Here is a 20,184-nt window from a genome sequence, read left to right on the forward strand (position 1 = left end):
CCTTTTATATACTAATATTTTTCCTTTTATATACTAATATTTTTCCTTTTTATAATATGGTCCCCTATTTTTTTTCGTGGGTTCCATAATCTCAGTTATAGCTGTCAGTTTCAAGCCCCATCCTGATATAGAGAATAATTGTTCAACTTGCCTTACTTGGCTGGTTCTAGCTGCATCCGGTCTGTGGGTTTGGGCTGATCTGAACCATACATTGTTAATACTACCTCCGTTCAATAATTCACGGTGTATTATTTAAAATAAAATAGACGGGATAAAGAAAAAAATGATCAATCGTTTTACCAAGAATGAAACGAACTACTACTTCATTCGTCCCGACTAAGTTGAGTCGTAATCCTTTTCAAGAAGTCCTAACAAAATTGAGGTATTTTTTTCCTGAGAACAAACAAAACATTTAATAACTCTTACTTTATTGTATCATCTACTTTCCTCTTTCTTATTTCTCCTTTCTCTTAACTTTACTCTAGTTTCATTTAATTCATTCAATAATATTTATAAATTTTCTTATCAAAAGTTTTGATCCAATGTAATTGGAACGGAGGAAATACTTTCTTTTTTACAGTCTAAGTCTAAATAGAATTATCAAATCATTATCTAGTATTAGCCTAAAAATTGAATGCTTCAAATTAACAATCTGAGACTAAAAAAATTGATATATTTTCATTTTCTTATGTTTTACTCATAACTTTTTGCTTCAATCTAAATAATAATCAACTAAAAATATCAATAAATAATTTATCACAATAATTAGAGAAAAAATGAGTAAATCAAAATGTCTCAAGTTTCAGGCCACCCACAACGTTGTCACTATACCGTCCCTTAACCATCCATTAAATTACTATTCGCAGGTCTCACTGTACTTTTTTACTCCATCCCTTAACTAAAGGACGGAACCTGCAACCCTCCGTCCCTTAACTGTCCCTTAAATTACTATTCATTCAATTTCATTTTTTATTTTTATTTCCAAACAAATTCAATTAAAAAACACACTTCATTAAAAATAAAATAAAATTACAACATAAAAAAATACAACTTAAAATTCAAAAAATAAAAAAAGACATAATTAAAATCCTAAAAAAATAAAAATGACATAATTTAAAATATAATTTTATAGAAAATAAAAAAAATACTCCGTCGGCGAATCATCCCTGGAGGAGGCGGTTGAGGTGCACCGAAGCCTTGAGGAGGCGGAATGCCAAGTTGTGCCGCCATAAACGTAATTCCGTTAAGCCAGGCTTGGTATTGGGTGGGCGTAAAGCGGGAAGTGTCCGCTATTGTGACGGTCATGTACATGTACATAAGGGAGTTCGAGGGTCCCCCCGAGCCCGTCTGGCATGATTCGGCTCAGCCACTCCTCCCTCTAGCCGCCTTCGCCGCATTTCTCCCTTGCGGGCGACGGCGCCCACGGGAGGACCCCCTGACATCGTCTGTCGGGGTCTCCTCCTCCTGCGAGGCAAACTCTTGTGGCCCGCTGCCCGAACCGCCCTCACCAGACGAGTATTGGCCACTCGACGTGTGCTTCGTGCGCTTCGAGGTCGAGCCCGAGCTGGACCGCACACGGCCGGCCCACCTTTCCTCGTCCCTGACGACCTCCCAATCATCGGCATATTTGAATTATTTGTCGGTGTCTTCGAAGTAGACCCGCAAAGCCGACCTCAGAATGTCGGCTCCCATGGCTCTGCTTTGGTACTGAGCCGCTTCATGCTTGTAGATGACGCAGAATCTTTTGACCTCTCTGTCGACTCGGTCAAAGTGAGCGCGGAGCATCTTATATGTACGGCGGCGGGTCTTTTCGGCTTAATCTTGTGGTAGACGACCTTTTCCCAGAAGCACTTCCGAGGTTGTTGATTCCCGACGATGGGATCGTACGAGACGCTAATCCAGGCGTTGTACACCGCCAGCGTTTCTTTGGGGCAGTACGGATGCCAGCCTAGATCCTCCTCCTCCGCCCTAAAACTTCCCCGCCTCGGCCTTCTTCCGGAGTGGGTTGAACCGGATAATCCTCCCGAATCTGGGAGAGTCCCTGCGAATACCGCGGGGCGGAGGGACGAATGTATGCATCCACATCAAAATTGGGTGGTTGATACCCCCCCGGCGTCGACAAACCGGAACCACCCAATGTGTTGTACATGTTCCCCCAGTCGCCGAACATGTTGAGATCCCACGAGCCAGAGCCGCCACCGCCGGAGTTTCTGTCGCCGGACATTTTGTGATGAGATGTTAGATGAAAATTGGAGAGGAAATGAAGATGATTTGGGAAGAATAGATGTGTAGTTGTGTATGAAATGAGGATGAATTAAGAGTATTTATAGAGTAAAAAAATTAAAAAACGGCTATTAACGGTAATATTACCGTTTTTCACATTTTTTTATTTTATTTAATCCAAATTAAAAAAATGAATTATTGCGTCAGCGTGACGATGCCCACTCGGGGGACGACGAGTGGGCGTTACGCATGGCCTGGGAGCGCGCCACGTCGCCTCGGCACGTGGCGTGCCGTCCCGGGTTTCGTCACGGCGGAACGGGACTGGTGACGGGCTGGTGACGGGATGAGACGCTGCAACGCGTCCCGCCCCGGTTCCGTCACTCAGGACGGAATACGGGCCACCCGCGTGACGCGTTGCGGGTGGCCTTAGCTTGCAAAATCCCACACGCATCTCTATGGACCCCACACTACCCCTGTCTAAACAGCAAAATCCCATAATTCCTACAAAATGAATTCAACCTTTTTTATCTGGCTAAGAAACGGCCATATGTCGTCCCCTCATTGGCTAAATCCTAGATCATCTATACCCATTCACCTCCCTTTACAAACACTTTGGAGTTCCCACTGTTACACTGCACTCATATAAACTCATCAAGCTCCCAAGACACTTTGCAATTCTCTCTTCATCTACACAGAAACTGAGAGAGAAGAAACACACACAAACACAAACTGAATCAAACTGAGAAGAGAAAAAAATGGGGGTGGAAAGCTGGAGCATAACCGCGAAGCTCTGCGACTCTTGCAAGGCGTCTCCGGCCGCCGTCTTCTGTCGCGCCGAATCGGCGTTCCTCTGCGGCGCGTGCGACGCCAAGATCCACTCAGCCAACAAGCTGGCGTCGCGCCACGGCCGCGTCTGGATCTGCGAGGTCTGTGAGCAGGCACCGGCCGCCTTCACCTGCAAGGCCGACGCCGCCGTCCTCTGCGCCACCTGCGACCGCGACATCCACTCCGCCAACCCCCTCGCCCGCCGCCACGAGCGCGTCCCCTTCGTCCCCTTCTACGACGCAATCACAAAGTCCACTCCCTCCGCAGAGTGCTCCGAGGAGGAGGCCGAGGCAGCCTCCTGGCTCCTACCCGACCCGAATACCAAAGCGGAGGACCAATCCGGATCGCCCGAATACATGTCCGCTGAGTACCTCTTTACCGATATCGATCCCTATCTCGATCTCGATCTCAAATCGGGCGATCAGAAACCGCACCTTCACCAAATCGATGAGCAGAAGCATTACTCCTCCGACGGAGTCGTGCCGGTGCAGAACGAATCGGGTCAATACGTACCGGGTCCCGTCGTGGACGGATTCCCCACTTTTGAAATGGATTACGCGGTGCCCAAGCCATTCATGTACAATTTCACCTCGCAATCCATCATCCAAAGCGTATGCTCCTGTTCCCCTCTTTTGATTTGATAAACCCTAATTTGGTGGATAAGCGCAATTGATTTTGAAATTGCTAATTACAGGTGTCGTCGTCGTCGTCGATGGAGGTCGGGGTGGTGCCGGATGCGGCGGAGAGCTTGGGGAAGAGCGAGAGCGTGGCGGTGCTGGGAATGGATAGAGAGGCGAGGGTACTGAGGTACAGAGAGAAGAGGAAGAACAGAAAGTTCGAGAAGACGATTCGATACGCGTCGAGGAAAGCGTACGCGGAGACGAGGCCGAGAATTAAAGGGAGATTCGCGAAGCGGTCTGAGCTGGAGGTGGAGTCGCTCCTCGGCGGCGACGCTGCGTCGTACGGCGTCGTTCCGAGCTTCTAGTGAGATCCAATGATCTTGCATAGGGTTTAATCGAATTTTGGGCTCTAACATTTGACGATGATGATGATTAATATGTCGTCGTCGTGGTAAATATTTTAAGGTTACTTGTTCTCGATTTTGTACTAACGTTTTCCATTTCCTACTTTGGTATAAATATAAATTGTACTCCACTTTATTCGCAGATTTAAATGCGTTCTTTTTGCATCTATGTTTGCAAAAGCTATTGTACTACTAAAATTACAACCTCATTGCATCTATGGAATAATACAAATAGCAATTTTTATAGACTTGCCGGAAAAATAATTACAGTACTGTACAACCTAAGAGGAGTGATAAAATCAAACCCTAGGTTTTTAGATAACTCAATAAAAATTTACTTGCAAACTACATAAACTCTTACCAAGTTCAAAAGTTTCTCTTTTTATTTCTATAATATTGTTGAATTTTTGATATTTTATATGAATCAATATAAACATGTTTAAACCTCTTGAACTTGTGTTTGTCGAAAAGTTTTTTTGATCATTTACCATAATTCTTTCTTCTAACATCATACTATTTGTTTATCATAATTTCATTTCTGACTGTTTCAGTCAATTGTATATTTTGAGTGAATTATGAGTACATATATTGGATAACTATCCAACTGCAGATCTATAAATCATAAAAAAAGTTAGTAAAATTACTAAGTACACAAACGATGAGTATTTAGTTTTATGATCTTACATCTTTTGGGGACCTCTCATTCCCATATATTTTGCATCTCATAGAATGGATAATGTTTTTATTTTCTTTCGCTTCTTTATTATTTACGTGTATTCAGTTATTTCATTTTGTTTAGGGTGTCCACTATAAGGTGGACACGCCCAATAGCCCCGCCCCAGTTTTTTGTCCATAGCCCCGGATTTTTGTCCATAGCCCCAAAATTCTATTTCCGCCACTATAGTGGACACCTCCAATAGCCCCCAAATTTTATAATCAATTTTCATTTTATTAATGTTTCAAGTAATTACGAACAAATTTATCGGGATATACGTACGTAGAAGAAGTCGACTATACGAATTAAAAATAAAAATAAAATTTCACTTTAAATTAAAATACAAATTAAAATAAAAATTTGTATTTAAACACACTAATTTCAAAATTAAAATTAAAATTACACACTACATTGAATCTAGTGAGAGAAATTTGTATAGATGTTGTATTGGAATGGTGTGAAAATAATGAATGGAGTGGGGTGTATTTATAGGTGAATTGAAGTGTAAAAAAAAAAAAATTAAAAAATCGGAAAATCGCCAGCCGCGGCGGTTGTCCTCCGCTATAGGAGGCGCGCCTATAGGGACGCCCGCCGCGTCCTCGCCCCGCACGCGGCTATCCCGCATCCGCCGCCTCCCTCCCCCCTCGCCGCGTCCACCTCCGAGGCGGACACCCCCTTCACTATGATAGCCGCGCCTTCCTTCTCCCTCCGCCCTCCTTCACGCCGACCGCCCCGCCTTACCCATAGTGGACACCCTTATAAGATCTTGTAGGCTTGTAGCGGCCATAAAAATTAAAGTCCTTCAAATATAGTGTAGAATCTAAGACTAGTACTGTTAATTCACAAATAAAATAAAATGAAATATAGTGTATGAAGATAACGGTGTCCCACCGCGATCAAATAACGAAACGCTATTGGTTGGCTGAATTTTCCAATGTCTCCAGAGCCACACATAGTTAGATAGGGGCCCACCACCAAATTTAATAATTCATGTAATTTTGTATCGTCAAGGTCAAATAATTGAAAGATGGCGACGATTAGGGTGTCCACTATAAGGTGGACACGCCCAATAGCCCCGCCCCAGTTTTTGTCTATAGCCCCAGTTTTGTTGTCCATAGCCTCAAAATTCTATTTCCGCCACTATAGTGGACACCTCCAATAGCCCCAAAATTTTATAAATAAAATAATCGCATTATAAATAAATAGAAAACTAGGTAATTATTAGGGCCGAATATTCGTTGTATTTCAAACCGGTAAAATGTTACAACGAATATGTAAAATAAAATACAACTAAAAATTCCGCCACCGCCTACTCGGTGTCGGAGTCGGCTTCCTCGTCGTCGTCTTCTTCTTCTTCTCCTCCTTCTCCTTCTCCTCCTTCTCCTCCTTCTCTCTCGCTGCTGCCGGCCGCGGTTTCCCCAGGAGCATTATCAACAGACCCCAGTCGACTCTCAATCCGAGTGATGAGCCGCTTGTAGACGTTCCTGAGGTACGGGTCAGTTTCCCCTGCGTATTTGCTGCATACGTCTTGCAGTTGTTGCATCAACTGCACGTCTATGGTATTGGCCAATACCTCGTGGGGTTGCACCGTGGGCAGTGGGATTGGGGCAGACTGGGGGAAGCGCGATCCGGACGCGGCCGCCGATATGTGGGAGGCACTTCTACCCCCTCTGGCGCTGCGGATAGAGGCTTGTTGTCCCGGGAGCCGTCGTCGCCTTATGTGAGTCGCGGCTGGCTCTTCTACTTGCTCGTCGGACTGCTCGAACTCGTGCGAGCCGCTCCCACTGCTGTATTGCCCGGCAAGGTTGTGCCTTGTGCGCTTCGGGCCAGGAGCTGTGCCCACCTCTTGCGCGACGATCGACCTGAATTTCGGACAATCCGCGAGGACAAGATACTCCTCCCACAAGGTGAACTTCGGCTGGCCCGTCTTGCGGTATTGGCCCTCCGACAGGGTCTTCACATCAGCTGCGCTTCGGCCACTCTCGGCGTGGCGAAGGTTGTTCTCGTAGATGGACGCGAACAGCTTGGTAGCCCGCAGAATCCTACCGACCTTTTTTCGGATCTGTTCTGGGTCGCGCTTCTCAGCGCCGTCGGGCTTGAATTCCTCGTATGCCACACTGACGCGCCTCCAAAAGCTCCCCGAATCCTGATCGGTGCCCACCACGGGGTCCGAAGTGATAGAATCCCACGCCTTCGCCACGGCAATGCTCTCGGCTTTGGTGTATGGCTTGCCGCGGCTGGACCCCTCGCCACGGCTAACGCCGGCGTCACTGGCCGAGCTACTCGCAATGCCGGCCCAGCTGCCCGAGCGTCCACAACTGCCGCCGGTGCCATGACTGCCGCCTCCGCCCCTAGGGCCTCCGCCCCTACCGCCACCAGGGCCCCGACTGCCGCTACCTCCTCGGGTCGGAACGGGCGTTTCCACCCGCGCGGCCGGCGTGTCTGGGATGCCGCCAGAACTGAGCAGACCCATCATAGTATCAAATGCGTCTTGATCTGCTTCGGTGATCGGAGATTGGCTGGCTTGGAAAGGGGAACCCGGCCGCGGCTGGTGAAGCGCGTCTAGGTTGGGTCTGTAATCCCCAAATGCGGAACGACTCAGATTCCGCTGTAAAGGAGGCGGCGTTGGAGAAGACCTCCACGGCTGAGATGGAGGAAGGGGTGGACTCGATGCCCATGGTGGGGGAGATTGATTCCAATTCCAATACTGGGACGGAGTCCCGCCATATCCGGCAAAACCCGACGGCTGTGATGGATTGGTGTCATATCCCGATTCCTCAGAGTCGGATGAGTCGTCGTTTCCTCGATTCATTTTTTTAGAGAGTAGTTGTGTGGATAGTGAGTGGATGGATTTTGTGAAAATGGTGAAAAATAAGTAGAGGGGGTGTGGTATTTATAGAGGGGATGGTGGAAAAAACGTCAAATTTCTCGTTGACGGCGAAATCGCCGCGGCGGTTCGATGCACTATAGCCGCCGCGCCTATAGGCGCGGCTATACACCCCTCGGCGCGACATCGCCCCGCACACGGCGATCGCGCGTCCGCCGCGTCTCCCACCCCTCGCCGCGTCCAGCCCGCGGCTATCCTCCTTCTCCACTATAATCCGCCGCCCCACCGCCGCGCCGCGCGGCTACCGCCGCGCCTAACCATAGTGGACGCTCTTAGGGTGTCCAAGGCGGACACGACCAATAGCCCCGCCCCAGTTTTTGTTCATAGCTCCAATTTTATTGTCTATAGCCCCAAAATTCTATTTCCATCACTATAGTGGACAACTCCAATAGCCCCCAAATTCCAAATACAAAATTCAACATTTTCATAGCCGCGTCCTCGCCCTGAACGCGGCTATCCCGCGTCCGTCGCCCCAATAGCCCCCAAAAATTGTCCGCCCACCTTCCCCACTATAGCCACCCGCCCACCGCCCCAGGACGCGGCTATAGCCGCGTCCTACCCATAGTGGACACTCTTAGAGCGTCCACTATGGAGTGGACGTGGCGGACGCCGCGAAGGGGGGCGGTGGGGGGCGGTAGGCGCGGCTATTATAGTGGGGGGTGTCCGCCGCGAGGGTGGACGCGACTGGTGGGGGGGAGGGCGGCTGACGAGGCTTCGCCGCGAGTGGGGCGAGGACGCGGCGGTGGATGTATAGGCGCGGCTATAGCCGCGGCTATTATAGTGGCAGATATCCGCCGCGGCTATAGCCGGATTTTTTGATTTTTTTTTCATTTTTTCCTCTATATAAATACCACTCTCCCTCCTCCCCCACTCCCATTTTCACAAAATTCATACACCCACTTTCTACAAAAACACTCTCTACAAAATGCACCGAGACACTGAGGAATCGGGATATGACAGCAATCCATCTCAGTCGTCGGTGCCGGAGTTTTGTAGTTGTATTTTATTTTGATTATTCGTTGTATAATTTTACCGGTTTGCAATACAACGAATATTCGGCCCTAATTACCTCGTATTCTAGTTATTTACACTGCGATTATTTAAATTACACTTGATTGAAACTAAAAAATATTTAAAAATGAAAATTGATTATAAAATTTGGGGGCTATTGGAGTTGTCCATTATAGTGGCGGAAATAGAATTTTGGGGCTATGGATAATAAAATTAGGTATATGGACAAAAACTGAGGCGGGGCTATTGGGCGTGTCCGCCTTACAGTGGACACCCTTACTCTCGTTGCCTATAGGGTCTTGCTGTCAATTTACCTTATTTTTTGTTTTTGTTCTTGTTCATCATTCTTTATTCATTGACAAAAATGCTATATTCTTTATTCATTGACAAAAATGCTATAGCTGCTGATTGCGATTGCGATTGCGATTGCGAATAAGACTATGTTCTCATCGAATAAAAAGGTGTTATTATTATTATTATTATTATTATTATTATTATTATTATTATTATGTATAATACTAGTATTAACCAACGTTACACCCACGCCTATAAAAAGGATATGATGATCAAATATTATCTCTTAAAATGGACAAATTTATGAACATCAATAAATCAATATAATTTCTTTATAGATAGGGAATGTTGATTAGACTTTTATTTTATTAGAGAAACTTTTCATTTTTGAATGTTTTCATAAGAAAAGGAGTAAAAATTATGTATAAAATACGATTTGGATGTATGTATATCTATGTAGCTTACACGCAGTGGCGGATCCAGGACCCGAAAATGGCGGGGGCGGAACTTATATTTAAATATTAAATATTTAGTTTAATATTATTTTTAATAATAAAATAAATAAATATTATATTAATATCTAAGTAGCACTAGCTTCATTAATAAAATATAAACATGCTTCAGCTTGCAAATATGTATTATTCATTTTAAAATATAAAATTATTGTAAATATAAACATGCTTTAGCTTGCAAATATGTATTATTCATTTTAAAATATAAAATTATTGTAAATATATGTACATTTTAAATCACTGTAAATATTATATACAAAAGTGATATAAGTAGAGCACTAAATATTTATATTTCAAAAATATTTAAAATGTTTATTTTGTTACATAGAGAATAATTAAGATGCATGGATCAAATTATAAGTACTATAGGATAAAAAAGACTTTAACACAAGATTAAAAATGATTTTAACTAAAGAATAAATATAACAACATAATATATGCAACTTAGTAAAAGTTTAGATTATATAAAGTATTTAAAGGTATTATTTTGATAATAAGAAGAAATATGAATGGATAAAATAAAAAATGAAAAATGAAAAAAAAAATATTTTTGTTGAGGATTGAACCCTAGACATCTTAGTTAAAAATCCAACAAACAAACCATTGAACTACTACATTTTATATGACATTTATTGAAAATAAAAATATTTCTACACTCTACGGAGGGGGCGGATATGCTATTTTCGGCTTGATTCAATGAAAAATTTAGGCTCTCCGGACGGTCGGGTAAGGCGACCGCCCCCACCTGGATCCGCCACTGCTTACACGACATGGGCATTATGCCTCTCGCAAGACAACATTGTTCGCTATAGCAAGGGATGACGACCACTGTCTCCTATACATCGAGAGCTGTTAAGACCGAAGTTCACCACATGTGCACAAATAGCCCAACAGTCTAGGTTATCTCCAATTGCTCTTCGATGAATCGATAATCCAAAAGTAACATAGACACATTCTAACAACGTCTAAAGTCTACCTCAAAGCAAACTCATGGATGAATTATCAAGATCCATGGGCTGTGCGTGCTGCCTCAAGTGGATGAGGTGGGTGCTAGCGTGGGCGTGACTTCTAGCTCAATGGGCCCATGGGCCATGGCCCATTACTTGTACGCATAGTACATTACATATATGTTCATGATGCATTAACATAATACACATATTTAATAGGACTGGCAAATCGTGTAGATTGGGTCGTTATCGGGTCAACCTAATAGCGACCCAACCCAATAAGGCCTAACCCGAACTCGACCTGTTAAGGAAACTGTAAATCCGAACACGAACCCGACCTGCTACATTCAAATCCGAACACGACCCACACCCGACACGAACCCGTTATCGACACGATATAATATGGGTTGATACGACACGATAACGACCTGAACCCGATATTAAACGATTAAACCTTATTTTTCAACCTAATTTACATGATTAAAATTCATTTTATACTATTTAAACCTAATTTACAAGAAATTAAAAATTAAATTAATATACATATTTTTAAAATAATAATAAAAATAATATTATTATTTCTTAATGGGTTATCTGTATCCGACCCGCATCCAACCCGCACTCAACCCGAAATTATCGGGTTCTTAATGGGTCAATCCGATAAGGACACGAACCCAATAAGACTTGACCCTAACCCAATAATTTCATGCGGATTCATGTCGGATTATCATGTCGTGTCAAAAATTGTTAGCCCTAGTATTTATGCTAAGTTATCTTTTTCTTCATTAACTTTTCAAATAATTAATGTAGGATAAGCATTGATACCTCTTAATGATTATTCACCTTATCTCTATCCTTCTCTACTGCTAAACTATTGCTAAACATTGGTGTCGACAAACATGATAAGTAGTAGTATATTAATACTAAAGAAAGCATATTGGTGAATGTCCACATTCCCCTTCATTTAGACTGTTAAATGATGCCAAAAAAATATATGTATAAGTTATATACAAGTGTGAAATTACTAAAGTAGATATCAATGGAAATATAGTAGTAGTATTTTAGATTGATGCAACAAAATGAAGCATTTTGAGTCGGAGATCATGGAGTTATATACAGTACCAAAGTAGAAATAACATTAGGAGCTTATTTTAAATTGTGTAATTCAATGGTACTATTAGTAACTATAGTTAGGCAAAAACAAGCGAGTCGAGTCACCGAATCTAATAGTTGGCACAATTTTAGGTCCAATTTTAAGTACGGTTACCTCTGTTCCATTCAAGATGTTTATAGTATTTCTATTTTAATTTGTCTCATCTAATATATTCAATTTTTGTATTTAGAAAATAAATTCATTTTTTATTAAAATATTCAATTACTCTACTTTTTTTTCTTTCTATTTATTTCACCTAATAATTTCTCCTAAAATTTCATGTCATTCAACTATATGGAGAGATCGTCGCTATAATTAAATCCAAGTAATCTAAATATGAATATATAAATAAGGCGAAGTTGGGAGAAAACAAAATCAGAAATTGGTAGTGGAAATCAGAATCTCACACCTCAAGAGCGTAATAATAAAGGATGCAGATATTCGTCAAAACCCTAACTGGAAAGACAATTACGCTCGAGGTTGAGAGCAGCGACACCATCGATAATGTCAAGGCCAAGATTCAGGTCCTTCATTTGCTCGCTCTCCCTGTTAATGGATTTGTGTTGTGCTTTATTGATTGTCTGCTTTATTATTGTTTGTACCGATTCTGCTGCAGGGATTATCGATTTTGAGTTTCTGATTGTTTTACTTACTTCTAAACTTTATTAATTGATGTGGACGGAGCTAGGGCCTGGTGGTGAGTGATTAATTTTTCCTTTTCAATCACTTCGCTGCAAGTGTTTGCTATGAAATTCGAGTATCTGTTTAGCTAGGGTAGTATTGATCATTCTCATAGGTATATTATTGGAGGATGAGATGACAATTGAAGGGTTGTGTTGTGAACTGTGATGAGTAGGACAAGATTTGAGCATTTTGATCAATGTATTCTCCTATAGGTATCGCTTTAGTTTTTAGTGTTTTGATAACTAACTATGTATTGGAAATGGGATTAGGGGGGAGTTGGTATTATAATCCAAGCTAATCTCATTTACTTTGATGAATTGATTAATTTTGAGCTTGGTTTGACCATCTCATTCTCTAAATATTTAATCCTATGTTTTATCCATAAATTCTATCACTCAAAGTTAGTAGTGATCTCTTTTTGGGCCATTCTTCGTAAAAAGTGCACTAGATTGTGATCAGTTACCAGAATCCGTGGCAATCCTAGCGTGTTATTGTTCAACTATCTTGTTTTTGCATAAATGCGGCCTTTGTTGTTGGGAGAAGTTACTTTACTTCAGTTACATGTGTACCGTCTAATTTCAGGGCATTAGTTTAATTGATCAATCATATTAGGTGAACATAGTTAACCTTCTGTCTGTAATGAATATGAGTTGCTGCTGATTCCAGGATAAAGAAGGCATACCTCCTGACCAGCAGAGGCTAATATTTGCTGGTAAACAGTTAGAAGATGGCAGGACCCTGGCAGATTACAATATCCAGAAGGAATCAACGCTTCACCTTGTTTTGAGACTTAGGGGAGGTACTATGATCAAGGTTAAAACCCTTACTGGGAAAGAAATTGAAATCGATATTGAGCCAACTGATACTATCGACCGAATCAAGGAAAGGGTTGAGGAGAAAGAGGGAATTCCTCCGGTGCAGCAAAGGTTTGTTTTTTTATAACATGAAACCAGTTTCCACTAACACATTGTCTCATGGAGTACCTTTTTTGTTGTTGTTCGGTTTGTCTTTAATATTTTTTAAAAAAATTCCTATGGATTGAGATTGTTTGTTTGTCTTTCTTCATGAGCATTCTTGTCACATTAATTTTCCTTCATGCAATTAATCAGATGGCTTGCATTAGTGAATTGTATAGCGTTTTTGCTCCGATATCCAAGCAATATAAGTATAGCACAATAACGGTTCATTATTTATATTTATTGTAAAGAATGATTTATCTACTGATGTGCTGATACTCCTCATGATACCAGTCAATATATTTTCCTTCCATTGTCATTGTTCTGCAACTCTTCTCTGTTAATTGTAACTTTTGAAATTTGTTTCTCAAGATATACTGATTTCCCATTTTTTGAAGTCTGGTATTTGAAAGCTATATGATCTCACCAAGGCATTCACATTGTAGGCTCATTTATGCTGGCAAGCAGCTTGGAGATGACAAGACTGCCAAAGACTACAATATCGAGGGTGGCTCGGTTCTTCACCTTGTCCTGGCGTTGAGGGGCGGTGCTATCTAATTCGCAGAACTATAGATCATGTTGTGAATAGCAATTTATAAACTAAATCCATATGCTTTGCGACATTGCTATTAAATATCGAGTGGATTTGAGTTTTTCCAAGTCAATGTACTAGATTTATTACACTATGCAGTCTATGAGGGCCTTCAGGGTGACATCTTTCTTTGAATCAAAATTATTTCCTTCTTCAGACTCAATCTGCAGATGCATGTAGATCTCAAGGAAAAATACATAGAAAAGGAAAGAGCATCACAAAAGAAATCACAACACATTTCATATTTAATGTTCAGTACTTTGGAACTCAAGTTGCACACTACAGTCACTAATAAATAATCCCATATTTCATATAACAATATATAGAACTCAAGTTACAGGCATTCTTGGTTCTTATATAGTCTTCTTAAGTAGTTCATTTTAGCAAAGACTGGTTGGGTCTCTATCTATTTTACAGTTCAGTGCTGCTGCACAAGCTTCCTATTGCTGTTTCCTTTTATGTTCGAACGAAGAAGAAATCAGTTTCATTGGGCGGCATGAGATGATTCCTCTTCGGCAGCCAGAAACCGGACAACTACAATGGTGATGTTATCACCATTCCCTCTCTGGTTAGCTTCTTGCAGCAGCCTCTTTGCTGCATCTTCGGGATCTGGGATCGGCTTAGTCATAGAAACAGCTTCCTGAAAGTTAAACGTGGGTGAGAACGACCAACAGACAATCACAATCACAATCACAATCACATAAACTTGAAACTATATCCAGAAGGCGGACCTCATTTGTTACCATGTCCCAAAGCCCGTCGCTGGCAAGGATGAGAAACTCGAGAGTGTCATCAACTTTTTCCTCCTGGGACACATTCAAGTAAGACGGGGTATACGCCAAACGAAAAGACAAAATATATATGCCCTTTCAAGTTTCAAGTAAGGAACTCTTAATCACTTGAATATGCAACTACAAATCTATGAGTATTACTATTAGTAAGGAGATTTGAATTTTTGGAACACCGTCTGTAACAAGTGAGCGAGTGTACCTGAATATCCGGGTCAGCAACCACATACTGCTTCAGCAGTCTATCACCAAATGCACGAGATACTGCAAGCACTCCTCCGACTCTCCAAGTTCCTGTAGAGGACACTTAGATGATGAGAAAATTCCTGCAGAAGATAGCATACTAAAACGAGGTTTAAAGAGATGAGCGTGAAGGCATTTACCAGCCCACATCACAAAGCCGCCAGCATCTTCAATCCGTTGTCTCTCATCTGTCTGGTCAGGTTTGTGATCTCGAGAGACGGCAAAAGCTGCAAGAACAAACACAACCATTGATTTAAAATTGCAACATTTCCAAAATGCATCTTATCACCTCCACGAAACAGTGCTTCATTAAGAAAAAGAGAACGACGAAAATATTCCGACTCTTACCCTCACCACCCCGGCAAATGACAGCTCTTGAATCTCCAACATTTGCCACTAGTAAGCGGTCACCAACAAGGATAGCTGTGGAAGCAGTGGATCCAGCATCCCTGTTCTGATTGTTCTCAGATTTCAGGAATTCCGAATCTGTATGATTGTATGCGTCGGCTGGAATAAGAACAAGTTAGTTAAAACAGTAGTACTATATATGAAAACACCATATGTATACAAAAGAATAACTTATTTAGAAGAGAATAGCAATAGCATCACGAGACATACATATAGCTGATTTAGTATCAGATATAAATTTTGGATGCCTTATCAGGTTGCTGAAAAGGTTTTGTTTGACATATTCTGCAGCTCGAGCTCCACCGTGACCTAACCAAATAACCAATGGAAGTTAATTAGAATGATGAAATATTGTTAATATACCATTACCTTATATACAGGGTAGAGCGAAACATAGAAAAATTAACATCAGATGCAATAAATGCCAAACATATTAATCATCATCAGAAATCATAATTTTTTCTGCAGAATATCAAGATAATACTTGTTTTGAACTAATCATGATTGTAGTTGTCCAGCCACTTTTGCCATCTTTTTGCAGACTTGATAAAAGAGTCATATAATTCCTAAAACGTGATGCTAAACGAGGAATAATATATTTCCATATTCATAACATTTGAAGAGGGGCTGATTTTGCTCAAAAGTAAAAATAGAGAGATACCATCAAAGACTCCAAAGAGACCAACCACCTCTCCTTCAACACCATCAATTCTCGTCTCGTAAAAGTCCTCCATTGAAGATCTTTTGCCTGGAGAACTAGCATATCCGTAGCTAAACTTTCCGTTCTGGCTGCACCAAGTTAATGCGCTCAATGTTAGATTGAACTGAACCGCTATAATACACTTCTTAGACACGTCAATAAGTCAATAAACAATTAAGGCGGAAACCAAAACCTTTGTGGAAAATAATTCGAGGAAAAATCAAATGAATTATTTAGATGGAGTATTATTTTGAGCTCAATGGAACAATGGCTAGCTAAGGAAACAGTACTATGAAGTTCCTTTTGTTCAGAATACGGATTTGGAGACATTATACCTTAAGGAAAAGACATGTCACTCTACGTCACTACACATGGATCTATAAACATCCGTTCGATGGTATATATTTTAAACAAGCGAAGCAAGGATAATAAAAGTGACACTTTGGTTGAAGGATAAAGATGATCTTCCTGGTCATCGATTACTTGCATTTTACATAAATTTATCCAAGTGTCGCGCAACTGAAAAAAACTAGACCTTTTTATGGATATTGGCTGTCAAATATGACCTTTTTCTAGAAAAATAATAATATCAACGTATGAGACAACCAACGGTTGGTGAAGCTATTTGACACATGGTAAGGTAATTTAATAAGGCCCATGAGGAACTGCCATTATCGGGCGTAAGCAATCAGATCCCTCAAGTATGAAAGAATAGAAAAGTTACGTTTTGACCAAAAATTCTATAACGACGGATCAGGAAGTGATATCATTCCTTTTATTCTGGACGTTGGCGGTCAATGTTGCACGTGGACAACAAAAAAAAAACTAGTGTTTTACCAAATAAGACAACCATCAGTTTGTTGTCAAGCTTTTTGAAGCATGTAATGGTAATCCTAAAGCACATTAACAAGGCCAATGAAGAACTGCCATTATCATGCGTAAGCAATCAGATTCCTCGAATATGAATGAAATACACATGTGGCATAAAAAGTTAAGATTTGCTGGAAGTTCTAGAATGATGGAAAACAATATCTGAAAGGGGACAAAGCTCAAGTTCTACACATAAAACTTCCAAAAAACTTATGTAAGCAACCAATCATTGCGACTGTTAAAAAGGCAAGATTCTCACACGCTACAGTATTGCAGGTTGTGGAAACACACCCGTTTTTCGTGGACATAAAAAAGTTGTAGGGAATTAAATATGGGTTAACATCTGTTTGATCTTATAGTTATTTATCTTGATAAAGGCCTCATCTATGAAATTTTTAGAAACCTCATTACTAGCTATAATGCAAAACTTAAGAAATATTCAATTCAAGAACAATGAATCCAACATTGTCCAAAGAAACATAACATGAACAAGATTACAAAATAGATAGGGTGAGAAAATCACCTAAGGCCACCCCCGCTGACTGGAGCGCTATCGACGTGGACTTGGCTTGTCGACTGTGAGAATACTGAGTTCAGATAACCCATGTGATCAATCACTCTTCAATTTCCTTTCCAATTCAAACTTGTTGTTTTAGCTCCAATATGTTCGACACTCTTTCCTAATTAATAGAAGGAATTCACCTATTTTCTTCCTTATAAATTCCTCTAACAAATCTTAAGAGGCTAAAATTGGGAGGATGTATTAATTAAAAAACGGCAAGATCAAACCATCACAGCATCTGAAATTGGTTCAAATACAATCAAGGATATTTTTCAATTTATCCTGCAAAAAAAGGTTAAAAATTACATCTTGATTCACTGAAACACGGCAAGCGAAGCAATAAAACACATGAAACTTCATATTCAAGTATAGATCTAATATGCATGTGCAGAAAAATAAGAGCCTTCAAAATGAAAAAAAGTTGCAACCGTCCAACAACCCTTTTCATCTCCAAAACCCATCATTCCAATAGAATATGATAAAATTCGAGCAACTCTACATATATATGCCTGTGGGTGCAAATCATAAGAAAACCCAAATTACAAATTCCATCTTTTTTCATTTTAATCCCCAAAAAATCCAGTCTTGATCAAAAAATGATTAAGAAGCTTTCATATATCAATAAAGAAAATGCATGGAAACCACATAAGGGCAAATTCTTATCATACATTAAAACAACAAAAACATAAGCTAGAGAGAGAGAGAACCTGAAGTGTTGGGCAGGTAGGGGAGAAGAAAGAGACTTTAGAAAAGAAATGAGAAAAAATGTCAAGATGAAGAAAAATGGAGAGTAAAGAGATGGGGTAGGGGATTGTAGTAATATAATTATTGGAGCAGTTCAATCAAAGAATATAAACTAGTATAAGTGAAAGTAATCAAATCAATGGCTCTTTTCATTATCTCCTTGAAGATAAACTAGTATAAGTGAAAGTAATCAAATCAATCCCTCTTTTTAATTATCTCCTTTCCTCTTCAAGATTGGATTTTTATCTTTTGGCCTTGAAAGAAAAGGTGCATACAGATTCATTTCATGACCTTGTTTTCATTTGCCTGATTTGGGTTGTGGTTTACTCTTTTGGTTATAGATGGACTGTGATATAAAGATACACTAATCGGGCGTAATATAACCCAATAAAGAATGGAGAAATTAAGAGCATCCACGCCCGTGCTTTTGCCAGCGGCACGGTTGTGGGCCCGGGTGGTACTATTCATGCCTGCTCTCTGGCAAGAGCACAACACCCACAACTGTGCTCTTCCGCAAGGACGAGCACAATTAATTTAATATTCAATTAAACATAAACATTTCCATAATACTAAAATTCATTAAAAAACATAAATAATATTACAAATGGCAAATAAAATAAAAAACGACATAATTAAAATCCTAAAAATTAAAAATTACATAATTAAAATACTAAAAATTAAAAAACCACTACTCGTTGCCGAATTTCGCCCACATGTGTTTGATTAGGTCTTCTTGTATCTGCCGGAAACCGCGGCTGGTCGGCAAAGTAGTCGGCAACGAGCCTTTCGTGGGCTCCCTCCCGGTCACGATGGATGTAGCGCCGATTTGATCTGGTTCGTTGAGGAGGAGGAGCTGGGGTATTCGCCATGACATATGCTTCGTAAGCGGCACGATGTTGTTCGTAGTATTCTTGTTCTTCGCGTTCCGCTTCCGCCATAATATGGGTGAAATCCATTTGAGGTTTTGAATGAGGGATGAATGTGTTGATAGTTTGTATGAGAATTTTAAGAATGAGAGATGAATGGGAGATGAATTGATGTGATAAATGGATGATGAATGTGTGTATTTATAGATGATTTTGGGGGAAAAAAAATAAAAAAAAACTCAAAAAAATTCAGAAAAAACGAGAAAAACGGCCATATTTTTGGGATTTGGAATTTTTTTAAAATCATTTTATATAATTTAAAAACGATTTTTAAAATAATAAAAAAAATAATTCAAAGGCAACGGCTATGCCGTTGCCCAATCATAAGCCGCCACGTCGCCTGCTCGCTGGCACGGCGCTGCTCGATGAGCAGCGCCATGCCAGCGGCGCGAGCGCAGCGGCGACGGTCCTCGTCCTCGCCGCTGGCACGGACGGCGGCCTTCACTCCCACCACCGTTGTGGATGCTCTAAACGGAAATAAACTGAATTGAATTTACAAAGAAGAATTCGAAACAATAAACCGTAAAGATGTAAGCAGAGTCGAGGAGTCCTCTTTCCGCAAAACGAGATATGTCCCGATAGTGCTCTCGGATTGGCATGTCATCCCCAAAGATAAAACGGCTTCGTCTCTGAAGTAGCAGCACCGCTAGCAGCAGAGCTCCGGCGAACGGGAGTAAGGCGAGGGCAGAGCTTCAACGGGAAGATTATGCAGAGAGGGAGATAGCGTGTATGCAAGAATGCTTGAGTTTGTTGTTTCTTGAATGCAATGGATGCATGCCTATTTATAGGCCAAGTCCACCCGCAGGGGTTGCTGGAGTCAACAGACATAATGTATGTCATCAAGCCCATTGACTGTAACCGCCGGGGGTTACTGTCTGGTACACTAGCCATTGGAAGATGAAGAGACACGATGCATCTGGACACACTACACGACGGGATACATCATGGACCGTCGGGGTCCATCGGGAACCATTTGTCTCCCGTTATGCGTCGGGATCCAGCGGGGACTTTTTGTCTCCCGTTATGCGTCGGGATCCAGCGGGGACCTGACGTGGACCGGGACCACCATGAGTCGGGGTCCGTCGGGGATAGCGTGGAGTTTGAGGTGGTCTAAAAGGAA

At 41.2% G+C, this 20,184-nt stretch overlaps 3 protein-coding genes across 4 annotated transcripts; 2 read left to right on the forward strand and 1 right to left on the reverse strand.

The window, feature by feature from the left end:
- Nucleotides 1-2,833: 2,833 nt before the first annotated feature.
- Nucleotides 2,834-4,237, forward strand: LOC121785483 (zinc finger protein CONSTANS-LIKE 4-like). Of its 2 annotated transcripts, none has more exons than XM_042183929.1 (2): nucleotides 2,834-3,661; nucleotides 3,748-4,237. In XM_042183929.1, the coding sequence occupies exons 1-2, from the start codon at nucleotides 2,979-2,981 to the stop codon at nucleotides 4,031-4,033; spliced, it is 969 nt and encodes a 322-aa protein (XP_042039863.1). In that variant the 5' UTR covers nucleotides 2,834-2,978; the 3' UTR covers nucleotides 4,034-4,237. The 2 variants fall into 2 exon arrangements, with proteins under 2 accessions (XP_042039863.1, XP_042039862.1); XM_042183928.1 differs by having other exon boundaries at nucleotides 2,836-3,659; nucleotides 3,743-4,237.
- Nucleotides 4,238-11,922: 7,685 nt separating this feature from the next.
- On the forward strand, nucleotides 11,923-13,891 carry LOC121784815 (ubiquitin-NEDD8-like protein RUB2). The gene is made up of 3 exons (XM_042183054.1): nucleotides 11,923-12,115; nucleotides 12,942-13,201; nucleotides 13,678-13,891. The coding sequence occupies exons 1-3, from the start codon at nucleotides 12,023-12,025 to the stop codon at nucleotides 13,787-13,789; spliced, it is 465 nt and encodes a 154-aa protein (XP_042038988.1). The 5' UTR covers nucleotides 11,923-12,022; the 3' UTR covers nucleotides 13,790-13,891.
- A 152-nt stretch (nucleotides 13,892-14,043) lies between these two features.
- On the reverse strand, nucleotides 14,044-18,303 carry LOC121784814 (probable protein phosphatase 2C 59). The gene is made up of 9 exons (XM_042183053.1): nucleotides 18,102-18,303; nucleotides 17,356-17,676; nucleotides 15,924-16,051; nucleotides 15,473-15,571; nucleotides 15,203-15,361; nucleotides 14,995-15,081; nucleotides 14,814-14,905; nucleotides 14,555-14,629; nucleotides 14,044-14,463 (listed from the first exon to the last, which is right to left on the reverse strand). The coding sequence occupies exons 2-9, from the start codon at nucleotides 17,436-17,438 to the stop codon at nucleotides 14,308-14,310; spliced, it is 879 nt and encodes a 292-aa protein (XP_042038987.1). The 5' UTR covers nucleotides 17,439-17,676; nucleotides 18,102-18,303; the 3' UTR covers nucleotides 14,044-14,307.
- Between the last annotated feature and the right edge of the window lie 1,881 nt (nucleotides 18,304-20,184).

This window comes from Salvia splendens, chromosome 21, assembly GCF_004379255.2.
Source record: "Salvia splendens isolate huo1 chromosome 21, SspV2, whole genome shotgun sequence".
In the NCBI taxonomy this organism is placed as follows: domain Eukaryota; kingdom Viridiplantae; phylum Streptophyta; class Magnoliopsida; order Lamiales; family Lamiaceae; genus Salvia; species Salvia splendens.

Coding starts and splice junctions, on each gene's coding strand:
- LOC121784815 (XM_042183054.1), top strand. CDS start 12,023: ATGCAGATATTCGTCAAAACCCTAACTGGAAAGACAATTACGCTCGAG. Junction 12,116..12,941: donor ATGTCAAGGCCAAGATTCAG/GTCCTTCATTTG, acceptor TGCTGATTCCAG/GATAAAGAAGGCATACCTCC. Junction 13,202..13,677: donor ATTCCTCCGGTGCAGCAAAG/GTTTGTTTTTTT, acceptor TTCACATTGTAG/GCTCATTTATGCTGGCAAGC.
- LOC121784814 (XM_042183053.1), bottom strand. CDS start 17,438: ATGGGTTATCTGAACTCAGTATTCTCACAGTCGACAAGCCAAGTCCAC. Junction 15,082..15,202: donor CATTTGCCGGGGTGGTGAGG/GTAAGAGTCGGA, acceptor TTGTTCTTGCAG/CTTTTGCCGTCTCTCGAGAT. Junction 14,464..14,554: donor GGGACATGGTAACAAATGAG/GTCCGCCTTCTG, acceptor TTTAACTTTCAG/GAAGCTGTTTCTATGACTAA.
- LOC121785483 (XM_042183928.1), top strand. CDS start 2,979: ATGGGGGTGGAAAGCTGGAGCATAACCGCGAAGCTCTGCGACTCTTGC. Junction 3,660..3,742: donor CGCAATCCATCATCCAAAGC/GTATGCTCCTGT, acceptor TGCTAATTACAG/GTGTCGTCGTCGTCGTCGAT.